Source organism: Tachypleus tridentatus, chromosome 12, assembly GCF_004210375.1.
Source record: "Tachypleus tridentatus isolate NWPU-2018 chromosome 12, ASM421037v1, whole genome shotgun sequence".
NCBI lineage: Eukaryota > Metazoa > Arthropoda > Merostomata > Xiphosura > Limulidae > Tachypleus > Tachypleus tridentatus.
The window spans coordinates 128,880,385-128,901,295 of NC_134836.1; the positions used below are offsets into that span (position 1 = coordinate 128,880,385).

General features: G+C 30.8%; 1 protein-coding gene across 1 annotated transcript in view; it reads right to left on the reverse strand.

Moving 5' to 3' along the window:
* LOC143234670 (hemocytin-like) overlaps positions 1–20,911 on the reverse strand; it is a 33,702-nt gene that overhangs the window by 3,063 nt on the left and 9,728 nt on the right. The window contains exons 5-15 of the mRNA XM_076472208.1: positions 19,725–19,894; positions 18,419–18,517; positions 17,908–18,064; positions 16,106–16,186; positions 15,621–15,743; positions 14,615–14,877; positions 11,792–12,003; positions 10,328–10,530; positions 8,669–8,848; positions 3,096–3,328; positions 1,068–1,269 (exon numbers count right to left, since the gene is read on the reverse strand). Of these exons, the coding sequence (XP_076328323.1) occupies positions 1,068–1,269; positions 3,096–3,328; positions 8,669–8,848; positions 10,328–10,530; positions 11,792–12,003; positions 14,615–14,877; positions 15,621–15,743; positions 16,106–16,186; positions 17,908–18,064; positions 18,419–18,517; positions 19,725–19,894 (1,923 nt within the window). The remainder of the gene's footprint in view (positions 1–1,067; positions 1,270–3,095; positions 3,329–8,668; positions 8,849–10,327; positions 10,531–11,791; positions 12,004–14,614; positions 14,878–15,620; positions 15,744–16,105; positions 16,187–17,907; positions 18,065–18,418; positions 18,518–19,724; positions 19,895–20,911) is intronic.

Consider the following 20,911-nt stretch of genomic DNA (forward strand, 5'->3'; position numbering starts at 1 on the left):
AAACAATCCTTTGTTTGTTTTGAATTTTGCACAAAGCTATGCAAGACTAACCGTGAAAGATTTTATGGAATACAGCTACACATCATCACTCAGCACCAACTCTTGGGCCACTTTTATATAAATGAATAGTAGGATTGACCGTCTCATCATAGCTTTACCACTGCCGTAAAGGCAAGAATGTTTGATAAAACAGGGATTTGAATCTGTGAGCTGCACATTATGAGTTGAGTGTTCTAATCACCTGGCTATGCCAGACATAAAATACAATTAAGCTACACTTCAAAAGGTATGCTAAAATAATACAGTGTTTAACCAAACTTATTTATTCTTGTTTGTACAGAGGGTTGAGTGAGTTATATTAAAATAATTTTGAGCCACGTCTTGTCAAGTCCTTTCCAATTTCCATAGATCTTTACAATACTACAACATAGTTTTCATTTCAAATGAATACATCAAAGTTTGTCATGTCCAAAGCATCCAGCTCTTTTCTGTTTGTTTTTCATAATCTGTCTATGCAGCAACAGAACTGGTATGTATATTTTATTAAATATACTGTTGTCTGTGACACACAGATAGCTTTTGCCATTTATTTTAGTGTTTTTGTATCCTCACTTACTATGTCTCACATATTACATTTGTGGCAGAACTAACTGCAAGATTGTTTCTATTCTGGATGTTTATGGTGCTCCAAGTTAACCAATATTAATTAGTTTTAGAATACCATAAAGTGATATATCTTGTCTTAGAAAACTGAACACATTTATGACTTAATCACATAAATATTTTGTGTCAGAAATTACTTTTAAATACCTGTTACAAAAGAAGTAGATTGTTGGTGGCATCAGACTACCTACAAAGCAATAAGAAAATGTAGTTATGATACATGCCACTCCACAAAGGGTTTATATAGGCTGTGGTTCTCAAGTGACTTGTAAATACAAAAGTTGTTACATAATACCCTCAACCCTCTTTAGATTCCAAATTCATTTTCAACATAAAATAAATTCAGGAAACCAACCATAATAAAAATATAATTTATATAAATCTTTCAAAACAGAGAAACCCACCACACAATCCTTCTGTACTGTTCCAGTAATATTTAGATGGTAGTTCAATGTAAAATCCAAAGTTTAGTTCAAAGTACCGAACTGCAAGATTGATAGAAGGAACTTGAACAACAGCACTTCGACCTCTCACTGCTGTGATATTAAAACCTTCAGCCACAAATGGATAGTCACTTTCTTTGATAAAGTACCCATTAAACGTTACCTTTAAAAGATATATAGAATACTCTTAGAATCTAAAATTCTGGTCAATAATACTATAGTTACAAAAACAATGGAAATTACAAAAAACAAATACATTCACTCAATGAGTTAATGTTTACCAAGTAAATATCCACATCTGCAAATTAAACTAAATACAGTGGTTATACACTCATTGAATCTACACATTAAATACAGTAGCAATAATCTCACTGAATCTACACATTAAATACAGTAGCAATAATCTCATTGAATCTACACATTATATACAGTAGTAATAATCTCATTGAATCTACACATTATATACAGTAGTAATAATCTCACTGAATCTACACATTAAATACAGTAGCAATAATCTCATTGAATCTACACATTATATACAGTAGTAATAATCTCATTGAATCTACACATTATATACAGTAGTAATAATCTCACAAAATCTACATATTAAATACAGTAGTAATAATCTCCCAAAATCTACACATTAAATACATTAGTAATAATCTCACTAAATCTACACATTAAATACAGTAGTAATAATCTCACTGAATCTACACATTAAATACAGTAATAATAATATCACTAAATCTACACATTAAATACAGCAGTAATAATCTCACTGAATCTACACATTATATACAGTAGTAATAATCTCACTGAATCTGCACATTATATACAGTAGTAATAATCTTACTGAATCTACACATTATATGCAGTAGTAATAATCTCACTGAATCTACACATTAAATACAGTATTATTACTCTTAGTGAATCTACACATGAAATACATGTGTAGATACTCCTGATTTTGTTTGACTGTTTCCATTAAATCTTAATTTTGCTTAAAAATGTCATTGTTTTACAGTTATGTTCTCAACAAAATAATCCAGCTGAAAATAGTGATGTTATAACTTCTACTGTTGGGTTCATTCTTTTCAATTGTTTGAGATGAAACAATGCAACCTTCAGTTTACTTAAAGACAACAAAAGTTTTTTATCTATTTATTCAGTTATACTTTTAACTAAAATGAGGTCAACATAATAATGTTGGCCTTAACTTCATAATAGACCATCTTTACAGTTACACATTACCTGTCTTGATGTTAAAACACACATAATGATTCACCTTTACAGTTACACATTACCTGTCTTGATGTTAAAACACACATAATGATTCACCTTTACAGTTACACATTACCTGTCTTGATGTTAAAACACACATAATGATTCACCTTTACAGTTACACATTACCTGTCTTGATGTTAAAACACACATAATGATGCACCTTTACAGTTACACATTACTTGTCTTGATGTTAAAACACACATAATGATGCACCTTTACAGTTACACATTACTTGTTTTGATGTTAAAACACGCATAATGATTCACCTTTACAGTTACACATTACTTGTTTTGATGTTAAAACACATAATGATTCACCTTTACAGATACACATTACCTGTCTTGATGTTAAAACACACATAATGATTCACCTTTACAGTTACACATTACTTGTTTTGATGTTAAAACACACAATGATTCACATTTACAGTTACACATTACCTGTCTTGATGTTAAAACACACATAATGATTCACCTTTACAGTTACACATTACCTGTCTTGATGTTAAAACACACATTATGATTCACCTTTACAGTTTCACATTACCTGTCTTGATGTTAAAACACACATAATGATTCACCTTTACAGTTACACATTACCTGTCTTGATGTTAAAACACACATAATGATTCACCTTTACAGTTACACATTACCTGTCTTGATGTTAAAACACACATAATGATTCACCTTTACAGTTACACATTACCTGTTTTCCCTTTTCCACTGTCACAGTATTTCCCTTGAAACGAACTGTTATTGCAGACAAACAGGCAGTGTTAGGTTCTTCTTGGCATTCTACATTTGTACCAAAAACTTGGAAATCTCGGTAGCCCTTGTTAGTGCGATGTTGAGCAAGGACATAAGTACAGTTTCCTTGAAAAGGATAGTAATGACCATCAAAAGTGTAATAGTTGGGGTCACCATAACCTTTACAAATACCTGGGAAGATAAAGAAGTTATGTAACTACTAAATGAAAAATATCTTAATATTGCTTTGAATTTACACTTAAGTTCCAAGTTCACCATATGGTGACATGAGACACCCATTTAAATTGCATACCAGACCATCACCTATGGATGGTGTACAAGTTCAGTACATGCTATGTCATCATTTCATGGTACCTTTCTATTCAATGTGTTGGAGCAGTTCAAGTGTGAGAGTTCTATGATATTTTGTGTCAAAAGATGGAATTGAAGAATGTTGATGGAACCCTCAGGCAAATCATGGTAGATGAGAATTCAGGTATTCTTTGATACATTGTTTAGGCAGACAATGACCTGACACTGACCTAAAGACAAAAGGTGAAATACTTTCGAAACGTCATCCTCTACACAACAGGCAGTTGCCATCCATTCTACAAAGTTTCGCTGGTATTTATGAAAGTGATAGTGACACCACTTCCATACCAAAAAGGAAGTATGGTACAGCAGCTAGTCGTCATGAGCATGGCAGGCCTAATAGATGAGGCTGTGGCAGCTACAGGATATATTCTTGATTGGACGTTATATGCGGGATAGGAAGAGGAAAATGATAATGATGTAGGTCCAACATTTCAAGTGATACATATTGTATTGTGTGTACCCTCATCCAATGTTACAAGTGCTACACATCATGTTGTGAGTAACCCTCATCCAATGTTACAAGTGCTACACATCATGTTGTGAGTAACCCTCATCCAATGTTACAAGTGCTACGTATCATGTTGTGTACAACCTCATCCAATGTTACAAGTGCTACATATCATGTTGTGTACACTCTCATCCAATGTTACAAGTGCTACATATCATGTTGTGTACACCCTCATCCAATGTTACAAGTGCTACATATCATGTTGTGTACACCCTCATTAAATGTTACAAGTGCAACATATCGTGTTGTGTGTAACCCTCAATTATTTTCTGTAATTTTATTTTTGGAATAACTATGAAGAGCAATTTTCTTTTATAAATTTAGTTTTTTCTAGACACAACACAGTGACTCATAGACTGACTCTGAGTTTCTTTTCAAATACACACTTTAAACTCATAGCTTGATCTCCTGAGCAATTTGAGATGTAATTACAGTTACAAATATTCAAGAATGTCTCTTGTTTTATATTTAGACTTGCTCAGTTTCTAGCCACTGAATTTTAAAATTAAACTTATTATTATCATTGTTTCTCTTTACAATCATGAGTTTTCTAAGATAATTATTTCTATGTTTTATCTTTTTCATTAAAACTATTTATGATAAAAGCTCATTTTATGTAATTCCTATCAAGTGATGGTTTAAAATATTAGATTATCTGATTTTATTTTTCCCTAATTTGTGTTTTCTACCCTGGAATAGTGGGTGTGGCACAGTTTCTAGTTATTGATGGAAACTATATGTGAGGGGTAAGAATTTGAAAATGAAGAAATGAACTTAAAAAGTTAGATCAAGTTAGTCAGTTGGACTTGAAATATAATCTTGTGAAGGTTCTAATACAAAACAGTCATAAGTTTTATTGGTTTATAAAATACATATATTACAGTTGCATGAAAAGCAGGAGAGATTCATATCTGTGTGAAACTATTACAAATGGAATGATTTACATATATGTTGAATGAAAAGTTACAAACAGAATCATCCACACTTATCTTGTGTGAAAACAGTTACAAATAGACTGATCCATACTTATCTTGTGTGAAAACAGTTACAAATAGACTGATCCATACTTATCTTGTATGAAAATAGTTACAAACAAACTGATCCATACTTATCTTGTGTGAAAACAGTTACAAACAGAATGATCCATACTTATCTTGTAAGAAAACAGTTACAAACAGAATGATCCATACTTATCTTGTGTGAAAACAGTTACAAACAGAATGATCCATACTTATCTTGTGTGAAAACAGTTACAAACAGAATGATCCATACTTATCTTGTATGAAAACAGTTACAAACAAACTGATCCATACTTATCTTGTGTGAAAACAGTTAGAAACAGAATGATCCATACTTATCTTGTGTGAAAACAGTTACAAACAAACTGATCCATACTTATCTTGTATGAAAACAGTTACAAACAGAATGATCCATACTTATCTTGTGTGAAAACAGTTACAAACAGAATGATCCATACTTATCTTGTGTGAAAACAGTTACAAACAGAATGATCCATACTTATCTTGTATGAAAACAGTTACAAACAGACTGATCCATACTTATCTTGTATGAAAACAGTTACAAACAGACTGATCCATACTTGTGTGAAAACAGTTACAAACAGACTGATCCATACTTATCTTGTATGAAAACAATTACAAACAGACTGATCCATACTTATCTTGTATGAAAACAATTACAAACAGAATGATCCATACTTATCTTGTGAGAAAACAGTTACAAACAGAATGATCCATACTTATCTTGTATGAAAACAGTTACAAACAAACTGATCCATACTTATCTTGTGTAAAAACAGTTACATACAGAATGATCCATACTTATCTTGTGTGAAAACAGTTACAAACAGAATAATCCATACTTATCTTGTGTGAAAACAGTTAGAAACAGAATGATCCATACTTATCTTGTGTGAAAACAGTTACAAACAAACTGATCCATACTTATCTTGTATGAAAACAGTTACAAACAGACTGATCCATACTTATCTTGTATGAAAACAGTTACAAACAGACTGATCCATACTTATCTTGTATGAAAACAGTTACAAATAGACTGATCCATACTTATTTTGTATGAAAACAGTTACAAACAGAATGATCCATACTTAACTTGCGTGAAAACAGTTACAAACAGAATGATCCATACTTATCTTGTAAGAAAACAGTTACAAACAGACTGATCCATACTTATCTTGTATGAAAACAGTTACAAACAGACTGATCCATACTTATCTTGTATGAAAACAGTTACAAACAGAATGATCCATACTTATCTTATGTGAAAACAGTTACAAACAGAATGATCCATACTTATCTTGTGTGAAAACAGTTAGAAACAGAATGATCCATACTTATCTTGTGTGAAAACAGTTACAAACAAACTGATCCATACTTATCTTGTATGAAAACAGTTACAAACAAACTGATCCATACTTATCTTGTGTAAAAACAGTTACAAACAGAATGATCCATACTTATCTTGTGTGAAAACAGTTAGAAACAGAATGATCCATACTTATCTTGTGTGAAAACAGTTACAAACAGACTGATCCATACTTATCTTGTATGAAAACAGTTAAAAACAGACTGATCCATACTTATCTTGTATGAAAACAGTTACAAACAGAATGATCCATACTTATCTTGTGTGAAAACAGTTACAAACAAACTGATCCATACTTATCTTGTATGAAAACAGTTACAAACAAACTGATCCATACTTATCTTGTGTAAAAACAGTTACAAACAGAATGATCCATACTTATCTTGTGTGAAAACAGTTACAAACAGAATGATCCATACTTATCTTGTGTGAAAATAGTTACAAACAGACTGATCCATACTTATCTTGTATGAAAACAGTTACAAACAGAATGATCCATACTTATCTTGTATGAAAACAGTTACAAATAGACTGATCCATACTTATCTTGTATGAAAACAGTTACAAACAGAATGATCCATACTTATCTTGTGTGAAAACAGTTACAAACAGAATGATCCATACTTATCTTGTGTGAAAACAGTTACAAACAGAATGATCCATACTTATCTTGTGTAAAAACAGTTACAAACAGAATGATCCATACTTATCTTTTAAGAAAACAGTTACAAACAGACTGATCCATACTTATCTTGTATGAAAACAGTTACAAACAGGATGATCCATACTTATCTTGTGTGAAAACAGTTACAAACAGACTGATCCATACTTATCTTGTGTGAAAACAGTTACAAACAGACTGATCCATACTTATCTTGTGTGAAAACAGTTACAAACAGAATGATCCATACTTATCTTGTGTGAAAACAGTTACAAACAGAATGATCCATACTTATCTTGTGTGAAAACAGTTACAAACAGAATGATCCATACTTATCTTGTGTGAAAACAGTTACAAACAGACTGATCCATACTTATCTTGTGTGAAAACAGTTACAAACAGACTGATCCATACTTAGCTTGTGTGAAAACAGTTACAAACAGACTGATCCATACTTATCTTGTGTGAAAACAGTTACAAACAGACTGATCCATACTTATCTTGTGTGAAAACAGTTACAAACAGACTGATCCATACTTATCTTTTGTGAAAACAGTTACAAACAGAATGATCCATACTTATCTTGTGTGAAAACAGTTACAAACAGAATGATCCATACTTATCTTGTATGAAAACAGTTACAAATAGAATGATCCATACTTATCTTGTATGAAAACAGTTACAAACAGACTGATCCATACTTATCTTCTAAGAAAACAGTTACAAACAAACTGATCCATACTTATCTTGTATGAAAACAGTTACAAACAGAATGATCCATACTTATCTTGTGTGAAAACAGTTACAAACAGACTGATCCATACTTATCTTGTATGAAAACAATTACAAACAGAATGATCCATACTTATCTTATGTGAAAACAGTTACAAACAGAATGATCCATACTTATCTTGTGTGAAAACAGTTAGAAACAGAATGATCCATATTTGCATGGAACTTGTTATCAACAAAATGATCCAATTAAGGTAAAAAGTCTTACCAAAGAAAGAGATTAATACTTGTGTGAAAACGACTATGAAAGGAAAGATTTGTACTTATTTTGTGAAGAAACTGTTTTCAATCTAAACTTAGTGCACAGCTGATGCTGAATCACATTAAATTTTATTTCATTAATATAAAAAATGTTTTAAACTTTTAAACACACTCAGTCAGAGATTATTATTTAACCATCTCATTAAATGAAAAATGATCTACTTACTTCCCAACACATATTACAGTTATTTATTTTATAAAGCTATTTAACACTATATTAACATTTCCAGTTCATTGTTTTCAAATTTATTTATTACATTCATTGTAGATCAGTTTTATGAATACTTGATTCTACTTTTCTCTCTTTTTCTATTAAATTTATTTGACATTTTAGTTTGTTAAATCTAGATAACTCATTCATATATTGTATTTAAATTGAATTAACAGCTAAAACTTATTTTTTATTAATTAATTGGTAAAAAAGGTTTAATGTGAACCTCTTATATATTGTTTTAAAAACTTAAAGAGCTTATGTAAACATTACTCTGTCATACAGTTTTGTTATTTCCAGACACTAGAATGTACTTACAGTCATGGCACATTTCAGGTTTAACACAGAACCTTCCATGACGCAGCAATCCAGGTGGACAGAAACAGCCAGATACACACACAGCAGGACATACTAAGTCTTCCCTCTGGAAGTTATCACAATTCTTCTCACAAGGAGATCCACAATCTTGCCATACTAAACCAGGTGGGCATTTTGGAGCTATGTGGGATAAGAAATGAACCAATGATTTTAAAGTAAACAGCCTTAATTTTGTACTTTACCCACTGTTCTAATACACATAAAAAACAACTTATCTTCTAAATACTTTCATAGTTCATTAACAATAAAACTTTACTTGCTAAATATATAACAACTACACACTTTAACTCTACGTGTATAAAAACCATGTGCACATGTAGTCACCTTTACTCAAACTGTTCTAACCTTTAATTTATTTCAACAAAAAACTTGAATGTTACATCTTGTATATTATATGTGCCAACTGGATTCCTTTCCAGGTAGTAGTTTAAAGTTAGGGATAGCTAAGTGATATAGATAACCAACTGGATTACTTCTCAGGTAGTGGTTTAAAGTTAGGGATGGCTAAGTGATATAAATAACCAACTGGATTCCTTCTCAGGTAGTGGTTTAAAGTTAGGGATGGCTAAGTGATATAGATAACCAACTGGATTCCTTCTCAGGTAGTGGTTTAAAGTTAGGGATGGCTAAGTGATATAGATAACCAACTGGATTCCTTCTCAGGTAGTGGTTTAAAGTTACGGATGGCTAAGTGATATAGATAACCAACTGGATTACTTCTCAGGTAGTGGTTTAAAGTTAGGGATGGCTAAGTGATATAGATAACCAACTGGATTCCTTCTCAGGTAGTGGTTTAAAGTTAGGGATGGCTAAGTGATATAGATAACCAACTGGATTCCTTCTCAGGTAGTGGCTTAAAGTTAGGGATGGCTAAGTAATATAGATTACCAACTGGATTCCTTTTCAGGTAGTGGTTTAAAGTTATGGATGGCTAAGTGATATAGATAACCAACTGGATTCCTTCTCAGGTAGTGGTTTAAAATTAGGTATGGCTAAGTGATATAGATTACCAACTGGAATACTTTTCAGGTAGTGGTTTAAAGTTAGGAATGGCCAAGTAATATAGATAACCAACTGGAATACTTTTCAGGTAGTGGTTTAAAGTTAGGAATGGCCAAGTAATATAGATAACCAACTGGAATAATTTTCAGGTAGTGATTTAAAGTTATAAATGACAGGGTGATGTAGGATACCACCTAGATTAGTTCTAAGATAAAAACTATTGAGTGATATATACAGCAAATGGGATTCCTTACCAATTAGTGGTTATGAAACAGACATGGTAGAGTTATGATATGATAGAGGTATTAAACAGTTTTCCTTTAATAGTTCTATGACAGAGTTATTAAACAGTTTTCCCTTATTAGTTCTATGATAGTTGTTAAACAGTATTACTTCATTACTTCTATTGAAGAATAACATAAAGTCCATCACTATGATAAGTTCCACACTGTAAAGGAATGATGTGCATTACTGACTGATTAGTGCATTATAACTTTTGAGCTCAATAAATAATTGTTACACATATAATATACGAAAATAGTAATTTATCAAAGGTAAAATTTAAATGAGTAATAACTGTATTGCTAATAAACTCACCACAGCCATGAGCTATTCTCCACTCTCCAATTGGAGCTTTAGTAGCTGATCGACAACTCTGTACAAAGTTTTCAATGGCTGAACACTTGCATTCCTCAGGATCATTATCAGGTCGCTGAAGACAATCACAAACAGTAGATAAACAGAGAGAAATATAGGTATCTATCACCATGTCACTTGCACAAACCTCAAATGGTGGTTTTCTGGAATTCAAAATTTTTGTGATTAAAGATTCATATTAACTGTTAAACCAAAAAAATACCACGGAAAGTGAATGTTTAAAAAACATGTCTTCAGTACAATGGTAGAAAATAGAAATGGTCTGCACAGACACAAGTTGAAAAAATTCAGGATTTTTTCAGAAATGAATCAGTAAATTTCTAGGAAAAACTACATAAATAATTATAAAGAAAAACTACTTTACTTATAGAATCTCTTAAGTGCATTAGTCCTTACATAGTATAACATGCAAATACAAGTATTTTATGTAAATGAAATGTTTTAATATGGCTTTATTTGAGTTGTTCTGTTCAATAAACTGTTTCACTGTCTTTTATTTAAATATTTTTTGAGCAAGAGTAACATTCTGTATATATGGTGCAATTCCAAATGTGGTTAAGTTAGTAACTTTTCCTCACCGCACCTTTGCAATACCACTATCATCATAGAAAATACTTGTTGTATGTTGTAATATGACATAATGTATACAAGTACTGTATGTTACAATTTTGAAGGTCCATATTTTATATGATTTTCAAACATCAGTGTCAGCTAAATAATTGGAACAATACTGATTATTTATTTGCATGAATGAAAGAAGGAAAAGACAATTAGGAGAAAAATGGCCCGGAAAAGGGGTGCACTTTTCTGGAAAATGTAGCTGAACCTGCAATTTTCAAACAATCATACAATTTTGAATGTTTATGCCTAAAAATATATACAACATTCTTTACAATATTTTCCTTTGTTGTATTTTACTTTTCAAATTCTAAAGTTTAAGTTTCACAGAAACTGTAAAGATATCATGAAACTTAGCCACCCCAATATATGCATCATATATGAATGTGTAAATGTATAGTTCCACAAATTAACATCAATTACACTGGAAATATTTAACTGCTAGATATGGTTTATTGAAACACTGACTATTCAGATTTTAGAATGATTTTTTTCACTGCTTCTAAATCAGTTAAACTGCTGATAACAAAGTAAAGTACAAAGAGTAGATTATTTAAAAAGACTCCAGAAAACTGAAAAAGGTTTTTTCTCTGTTTACCAGACTAACAAAAGTTGTTATTAAAGACAACTTGTTTAGGAAGTAAAGGTTACTGTCCATCAGCTAACTATAAGGTTTCTCTACTATTGAAAAACAAACAAATAGAATACTATGTACATTGATTAATAACTTCTCAAGAGTGCAAGTCATTCATTCATAAGAGGGATATTAAAGGAATATTCACATACCTGACATGTTCACATATCTCTAAGGCATGCTTCATAGTTTCTGCAGGACAAACAGGTGGAAGACATTTCTGAGTGGTACTCAGTGACCAACTATCACCAAAGTGTTCAGTTGATAAAACTTGTTCCTCTTCAGGGGTTTCTTTATCATCTCTCTTATTATTATTGTAATTTCCACAAAGACCAGAGACTTTATAAACAAGACAGTAAGATGCCTAAATATATAACAAATACAACTTAAATAAGTGAAAAATGTAAACATCTAAAATTAGAATAAATACAAGAAATACTTTCAGCTGGTCACTTGGTGAAAAAGTTCATAATATGCACAAGACAAATAAAATTTAAATCATTGTTAAAAAGAATATTAGGCCAATAACTTGTAGAAGACATAACTGTTGGAACCAGTGACTTTGATAACTTGTAGAAGACATTACTTTGGAACCAGTGACTTATGGTTTATACATTACCTTGTGTTAAATAGCACCTAACTATATAGCTGGTCTCTTATTGTTCAGTAGCTTAAATGTGTCACACATTACACAAGTATATCAAAAGTTACTTAGTTGTTCATTAATTGTCTTGTGTTACACAGTACAAAAGTATATCAAAAGTTACTTTGTTGTTTATTAAATGTGTAGTGTTACAAAGTACACAAGTATATTAAATGGCATTTTGTTGTTCATGTGTGTTTTCTAATAGCAAAGCCATATTACACTATCTGCTGTATCCACATAGTGGAATTGAACCCCTATTTCAGCATTGTAAATTCACAGACTTACTGCTGTTCACAAGGAAACTTTGTTGTTCATTGACTATTTTGTACCACTGTTGTTCATATATTATGCTAAACATACTCAAGTATATGAATGTATTTAATGTTGAAAATTGAATAAAACAAGATACAATATAAATTATGAGTTAGCTTACATGGAAAGTGTAAGTTAGGTTTGTAATCAGGTATTTTTGTATTCATGAACATATTCTATTACTGAGTAGATTCTTTTGGATTATTCAGTAAAATGAAAAGTTTAGCTCAATTAATGAGGATTAAACTTTCGATTTCTTAAAGAACACATTCACCAGTTTCTACTACTTAAGGTTAAGTAAGTAACCTAACTTCAGAAGTAATGCTAATTTTCTCTGATATACCTAAGGCACTGTCCAGTTTCTACTACTTAAGGTTAAGTAAGTAACCTAACTTCAGAAGTAATGCTAATTTTCTCTGATATACCTAAGGCACTGTCCAGTTTCTACTATTTAAGGTTAAGTAAGTAACCTAACTTCAGAAGTAATGCTAATTTTCTCTGATATACCTAAGGCACTGTCCAGTTTCTACTACTTAAGGTTAAGTAAGTAACCTAACTTCAGAAGTAATGCTAATTTTCTCTGATATACCTAAGGCACTGTCCAGTTTCTACTACTTAAGGTTAAGTAAGTAACCTAACTTCAGAAGTAATGCTAATTTTCTCTGATATACCTAAGGCACTGTCCAGTTTCTACTACTTAAGGTTAAGTAAGTAACCTAACTTCAGAAGTAATGCTAATTTTCTCTGATATACCCAAGGCACTGTCCAGTTTCTACTACTTAAGGTTAAGTAAGTAACCTAACTTCAGAAGTAATGCTAATTTTCTCTGATATACCTAAGGCACTGTCCAGTTTCTACTACTTAAGGTTAAGTAAGTAACCTAACTTCAGAAGTAATGCTAATTTTCTCTGATATACCTAAGGCACTGTCCAGTTTCTACTACTTAAGGTTAAGTAAGTAACCTAACTTCAGAAGTAATGCTAATTTTCTCTGATATACCTAAGGCACTGTCCAGTTTCTACTACTTAAGGTTAAGTAAGTAACCTAACTTCAGAAGTAATGCTAATTTTCTCTGATATACCTAAGGCACTGTCCAGTTTCTACTACTTAAGGTTAAGTAAGTAACCTAACTTCAGAAGTAATGCTAATTTTCTCTGATATACCAAGGCACTGTCCAGTTTCTACTACTTAAGGTTAAGTAAGTAACCTAACTTCAGAAGTAATGCTAATTTTCTCTGATATACCTAAGGCACTGTCCAGTTTCTACTACTTAAGGTTAAGTAAGTAACCTAACTTCAGAAGTAATGCTAATTTTCTCTGATATACCAAGGCACTGTCCAGTTTCTACTACTTAAGGTTAAGTAAGTAACCTAACTTCAGAAGTAATGCTAATTTTCTCTGATATACCTAAGGCACTGTCCAGTTTCTACTACTTAAGGTTAAGTAAGTAACCTAACTTCAGAAGTAATGCTAATTTTCTCTGATATACCTAAGGCACTGTCCAGTTTCTACTACTTAAGGTTAAGTAAGTAACCTAACATCAGAAGTAATGCTAATTTTCTCTGATATACCTAAGGCACTGTCCAGTTTCTACTACTTAAGGTTAAGTAAGTAACCTAACTTCAGAAGTAATGCTAATTTTCTCTGATATACCTAAGGCACTGTCTTATATTACCAGTACTTTATTAAAACAACAACTGTGGTACAACTAACAAACTTCTTAACTAAATAATCATATCAACATATACTCTAACTTAAGTCTTGAATCACACAAGTCAAGAAAAATACAGATATTAAGCCTATATTCATGTAAAAACTAAGTAATGAAAAAAAACGAAGTGTATGCTTTCCATGATAGTATATCCTAATCTCAAATGAATATTTATTGAGTTATATTCAACAGTATAATTGCAGCTTTCCAATATTAAATGTTTACGTACACATACTTGAAAAATAAGAGTTTACTAGAACTGAAATGTTTAAAGTGTTTATTATAATTACATAGTTCAAAACTGACCTTGATTTTAATATTTTGTTGGGAATCAATTATAACATCGAATCCATAACGTATGGATTTCAAAATAAGCTCTTGACCCACACGCTGAATCCTGATGTCTTTTAGCTTTTCTGATATTATCCAAAAATTGTCAGGATGAAACACTGTGTTATCTATCTTGAAATCATTAATTGTTGGTCCCAAGCTAAACTCCAAACCTTCAATAATGACTTTAACCACTTTATCACAGTACTGAGGTTTGGAGTCAGTGCACTTCTTGAAAACTAACAAAACCAAAAAAAAATTATCTTTAAAAATAGCAACTTCTTAAATGTAACAAAAATGAAAATAGCTGGCTTTAAAATAAGCAGAGCATAGCAATTCATAAATAATTTATAGTCTGTACATAAACTTTGAACATGTGGTAAAAATAAATGTTCATGACAGCTTTAATAAATGTAAGTTTAAATTATAGAACTCATTGTAAAAGGCATAATAGCTTTCATAAATATATCTTTAAATTATAGAACTCATTGTAAAAGGTATAACAGCTTTAATAAATGTAAGTTTAAATTATATAACTCATTGTGAAAGGTATAGCAGCTTTCATAAATATATCTTTAAATTATAGAACTCATTGTAAAAGGCGTAACAGCTTTCATAAATATATCTTTAAATTAGAGAACTCATTGTAAAAGGTATAACAGCTTTAATAAATGTAAGTTTAAATTATAGAACTCATTGTAAAAGGCATAACAGCTTTCATAAATATATCTTTAAATTATAGAACTCACTGTAAAAGGTACTTCTTTATATATATTTGAATAATAAAATAAATCAAAACTCTATACAGTTATCATTAAAAAAAATAGTAGAATTTTCTGAATAAGTAGTGAATGAAAATATTAACACAGAAGCACTTCACTACTGACAACATGCACAATACAATATTTGAATAACAAATTATCATAACAAAGGTTCACGTTATATTATATATAATTAAAACATATTTTAAAACATTTCCTACCAGATACTGAATACCAATGATGTGCCTTCTCTCTCATTAACGTATGCTCGCAAACTGCATATTTGTAGTCCAGTTTGTCAAATGTTGAAATATATTCATTCTGGACAGTGCACACAGCAACTCCTAAAAATAAACAGTGATATTAAATGTGGAAGGTTTTTTTTTACAAAAAGTTTTTAACATTTCTTATTTTCTAATATGTAGGTGAACTTTCTACTCAAAATCTTCTAAACTAGTTAACATTTCATCATTACTTCCTAATGTTTAATATAATATTAAAGTAATTGTTTTACAAAGATTTATGGTTTACTATGAAAACTGATAAGACATCCTTTATTGACTCTGTTAATTTTAAATCCTACTGAGAAAGTAAACTTTTTAAACAAAATCCATACAATAATGATACCATTTCACTTCATCTTAATCTATTACAAATATATAGTGTCATATAATACCATGTCATTAAAAGTAAAATAAATTCTTACCATAAGGTACATCAGTGACACAAGGCTTAGCAGTTGGTGGCACTGTAGGAGGAAGTGTAGTGGTAATGACTGGTACTTCTGCTGTAATAGGACATAAAAACAGAAATATCTTGACACAAGACAGTGCTGTGACAAAACATACACTGTACATTACACAGTTACATACATCATCCAAACAGGAACATATAACACTATACATTATAAGGTTACAAAGTACATCCCAACAGGAATATATAACAATCTACATTACACAGTTACAAAGCACATCAAATAGAAACATAGAACACTATATATTACACAGTAACAAAGCACATCAAGCAGACACATATAACACTTTACGTTACACAGATACAAAGTACATCAAACAGACACATAAAACACTATACATTACAGAGTTACAAAGCACATCAAACAGACACATAAAACACTATACATTACACAGTTACAAAGCACATCAAACAGACACATAAAACACTATACATTACAGAGTTACAAAGCACATCAAACAGACACATAAAACACTATACATTACACAGTTACAAAGTACATTTAACAGGAATACCGAAACTATACATTACATAGTTACAAAGTACATCCCAACAGAAACATATAACACTATACATTACACAGTTACAAAGCACATTAAACAGACACATATAACACTATACATTACAGAGTTACAAAGCACATCAAACAGACACATAAAACACTATACATTACACAGTTACAAAGCACATCAAACAGACACATAAAACACTATACATTACACAGTTACAAAGCACATCAAACAGAAACATAGAACAAGAACACTATACACTACACAGTTACAAAGCACATCAAACAGAAACATATAACACTATACACTACACAGTTACAAAGCACATCAAACAGAAACATATAACACTATACATTACACAGATACAAAGTACATCAAACAGACACATAAAACACTATACATTACACAGTTACAAAGCACATCAAAAGGACACATAAAACACTATACATTGCACAGTTACAAAACACATCAAACAGAAACACAACACTATACATTAAACAGTTACAAAGCACATCAAACAGACACATAGAACACTATACATTACACAGTTACAAAGCACATCAAACAGACACATAGAACACTATACATTACACAGTTACAAAGCACATCAAACAGACACATAAAACACAATACATTACACAGTTACAAAGCACACCAAACAGAAACAAAGAACACTATACATTACACAGTTACAAAGTACATCAAACAGACACATAAAACACTATACATTACACAGTTACAAAGCACATGAAACAGAAACATAGAACAAGAAACTATACACTACACAGTTACAAAGCACATCAAACAGAAACACAGAACACTATACATTACACAGTTACAAAATACAAGTTACAAAAGTAAGGTAACAGTTGAAGATGAACAAATGAAAGAATTAAGGTTGAAAACTATGGATTCACTCATGAAGGTAAAAGTGAAATATGTAAAAAGCATAATAAAGGTAAAAGTAAAAACTAAAGATGAACATAATAAAGGTAAATGTAAAAACTAAAGATGAACATAATAAAAGTAAAAGTAAAAACTAAAGATGAACATAATAAAGGTAAAAGTAAAAACTGAACATGAAAATAATAAAGGTAAAGGTGAACATAATGAAGGCAGAAGTAAAAACCATATAAGAACATAATGAAGTGTAAAAGTGAAACTAAAGATGCACATAAAGAAAGACTTAGATTTGTAAATATCTGTAACTGTTTTACAATAAATCATACCCTGACTAATATCTTACTTTTTTCACAGTTGACTTCATCATCTGGGCAGTCAATTGCTCCATCACACCAGAGATTGCTGTTAATGCACTGACCATCTGTTGGACACAGAACAGTGCCCTTTGGACAGCCTTCACAAGTACATTTACATGCAGAAGTAAGTTTTTGTTTTTCCCCCTAAATATAGAAAAACGTTTTACATTTTTTTATAATAAAATAGCATCAACTTAATTTCTCAAATTAAATACTGTTTTATTATTTAAACACATAAGACAAAATAAAAGATATTTTCTTATATTTTATTGACTCAATTATGATTATTCTTTCAAAAGTCACAAAGAAAATCAAAAATATGATCCAATTTCTCAGCTTTAGTTTGATATGTTCAGAGCCAAAAATGTAAATGTTTAATAAAGGGTAAACTTTGGATATTTTTATTATTATTAAACACAATTCTTATGGAAAAAGTTTTCGTCATTAAACATAACATTATAAGTTCCACAACTGATAACTGGTTCAGATGTTTCCTACCTCAGGACATTTGGGACATTTTTTTTGTTCACATCGTGAATGTCCTTTCATATCACAAACACAAGTTTGGCAGTCCTTTGTTTCAAGAATATCTCCTGGCTAGAAATAAAATTTTAAAATTAGCCAACTTTGTAAAATTAGAATGTAATAAATAACAGCATAATTTCATACTAATAACAAATTAGTTTCATTCTAAGGTTAATTTTAAAATAATGCAATGACACTGTTTCATAATACAAAATAATTTATCAGAACAAATTAAATAAAATGTGAAATTTTATGACATAATTTACAAGCTAAACAAACTATTCTGTTCCCATAAAGAGTATTCATTTATTTTTACAACCAAATAAAATTTGGATAATTATTAAAAAGTATTTATTTACAATAACTTTCCTTTTCTTTAAGAATTCTTTTTTAGTACAAAAGATCAGCTCTACATTCACCTGACTGTTGAATATAATAAAAACAACAAAATAATGAACATTATAAATATAACAAAAGTACAAAAAGATATTAATATTGAAAAGAAAGACTCAATGTTTTCAATAATGTGAAATTACATGCAATCAAAAAGAGTCAGAAACAAATAAGATAAGCAAGTTAATTTGTAAGAAATAAAGAAAGAATGCAAACCACACTTGTGAAAAACATTAAAAGTTAAATTTATAATGCAAACCACACTTGTGAAAAATATTAAAAATTAAATTTATAATGCAAACCACACTTATGAAAAACATTAAAAATTAAATTTATAATGCAAACCACACTTGTGAAAAACATTAAAAATTAAATTTATAGTGCAAACTACACTTTTGAAAAACATTAAAAATTAAATTTATAATGCAAACCACACTTTTGAAAAACATTAAAAATTAAATTTACAATGCAAATCACACTTGTGAAACACATTGAAAAATAACTTAATAATGCAAACAACAGTTAGCATGTAGTTAAAAATATCAACTAATGCCTGAATAAAATGGGTATATTTAATATTACTACTGTTGGTATATTTAATACTACGACAGTTGGTATATTTAATATTACTACAGTTGGTATATTTAATACTACTACAGTTGGTATATTTAATACTACTACAGTTGGTATATTTAACACTACTACTGTTGGTATATTTAACACTACTACTGTTGGTATATTTAACACTACTACTGTTGGTATATTTAATACTACTACAGTTGGTATATTTAATACTACTACAGTTGGTATATTTAATACTACTACAGTTGAACTAAATAAAAGTTAAAATACAACATATATTTTCATTCTTAAAGTATGTCCACACCTTGAATCGCTTGTTTTCTTGCATGCAAGGACAATCTATTAGATCAACACAACTAATACCATCACAGACTTTTCCAGCAGGGCACTCTGGTGGACAACCAGTTGAAAGAATACTTGGAATTTCAGGACAGAGAGGAACAGGTGGAAGAGTAGTTGTTGTCACATTTGGACCTACAACAAATTACTGTTTTACAACATCTTACTTGAATGAATGTTCATATAACAACACTGACTATCCTTGAAATAACTCAGATGATAATTATGAAAAGAAATATCAATTAATAGGAAAACACAGTTACGACAGAAAGTGTTCATACCCCTGCATCATGAGTAGTTTTTTCATCATAACTTAAAAAGTATCACAGTTAAAATAATGAAACTATAGTGCATTATAAATATTATACTAACACACATCTACACAAGTTTTGATGTAAATTGAACGAAAAATAAACTGTTCATAAACCAAACATAGGAGGGGCGGAAAGCGTTCGTGCATCAACTTTAATGGTCAGTTGTGTAGCCTTTCAGCTAAATTACTTGGTGAAATTTCTCCTCATAGCCCTCCATGATAATTTGACAGTACTCAACTGGTATTTTCTTCCATTTTTCTTTACAGAAGGCCTCCAACTCTTGCAAGTTTCTTGGATGATGCTGATGAACCCTGGTCTTCAACTCATGCCAAACGCTTTCAATTGGGTTCAGATCTGGTGACTGTGATGGCCACTCCAGAACGCTTATATGGTTCCTCTGCAACCAGGATTGCACATATTGAGATGTGTGCTTAGGGTCATTGTTGTGCTGGAAGATCCAACAACGCCCAAGCTTCAAGTTATGAGCATCATTCTTGATATAAGTGCCGATGTACTCTCCTTTTTTTCATGATTCCTTTGACGCAGTGAAGGCTGCCTACACCAGAAGAGCTGAAAGAATCCCATAGCATGATCGAGCCACCTACGTGTTTAACTGTAGGGACGATGTTCTTTGAAAGATTTCATTCCCCCTTCCTACGGAAAATATTGGGAACATCATTGTGGCCGAAAAGCTCGATTTTAGTCTTGTCTGGCCAAAGAATACTCTTCCAATAATTAAAGGGTTTATCTACATGCTTTCTTGCATACCTCAATCATGCTTCTAAATGAACAGGCGTAAAATATGGAGTTCTACGAGGACAGCATGCTTTGAACTCAA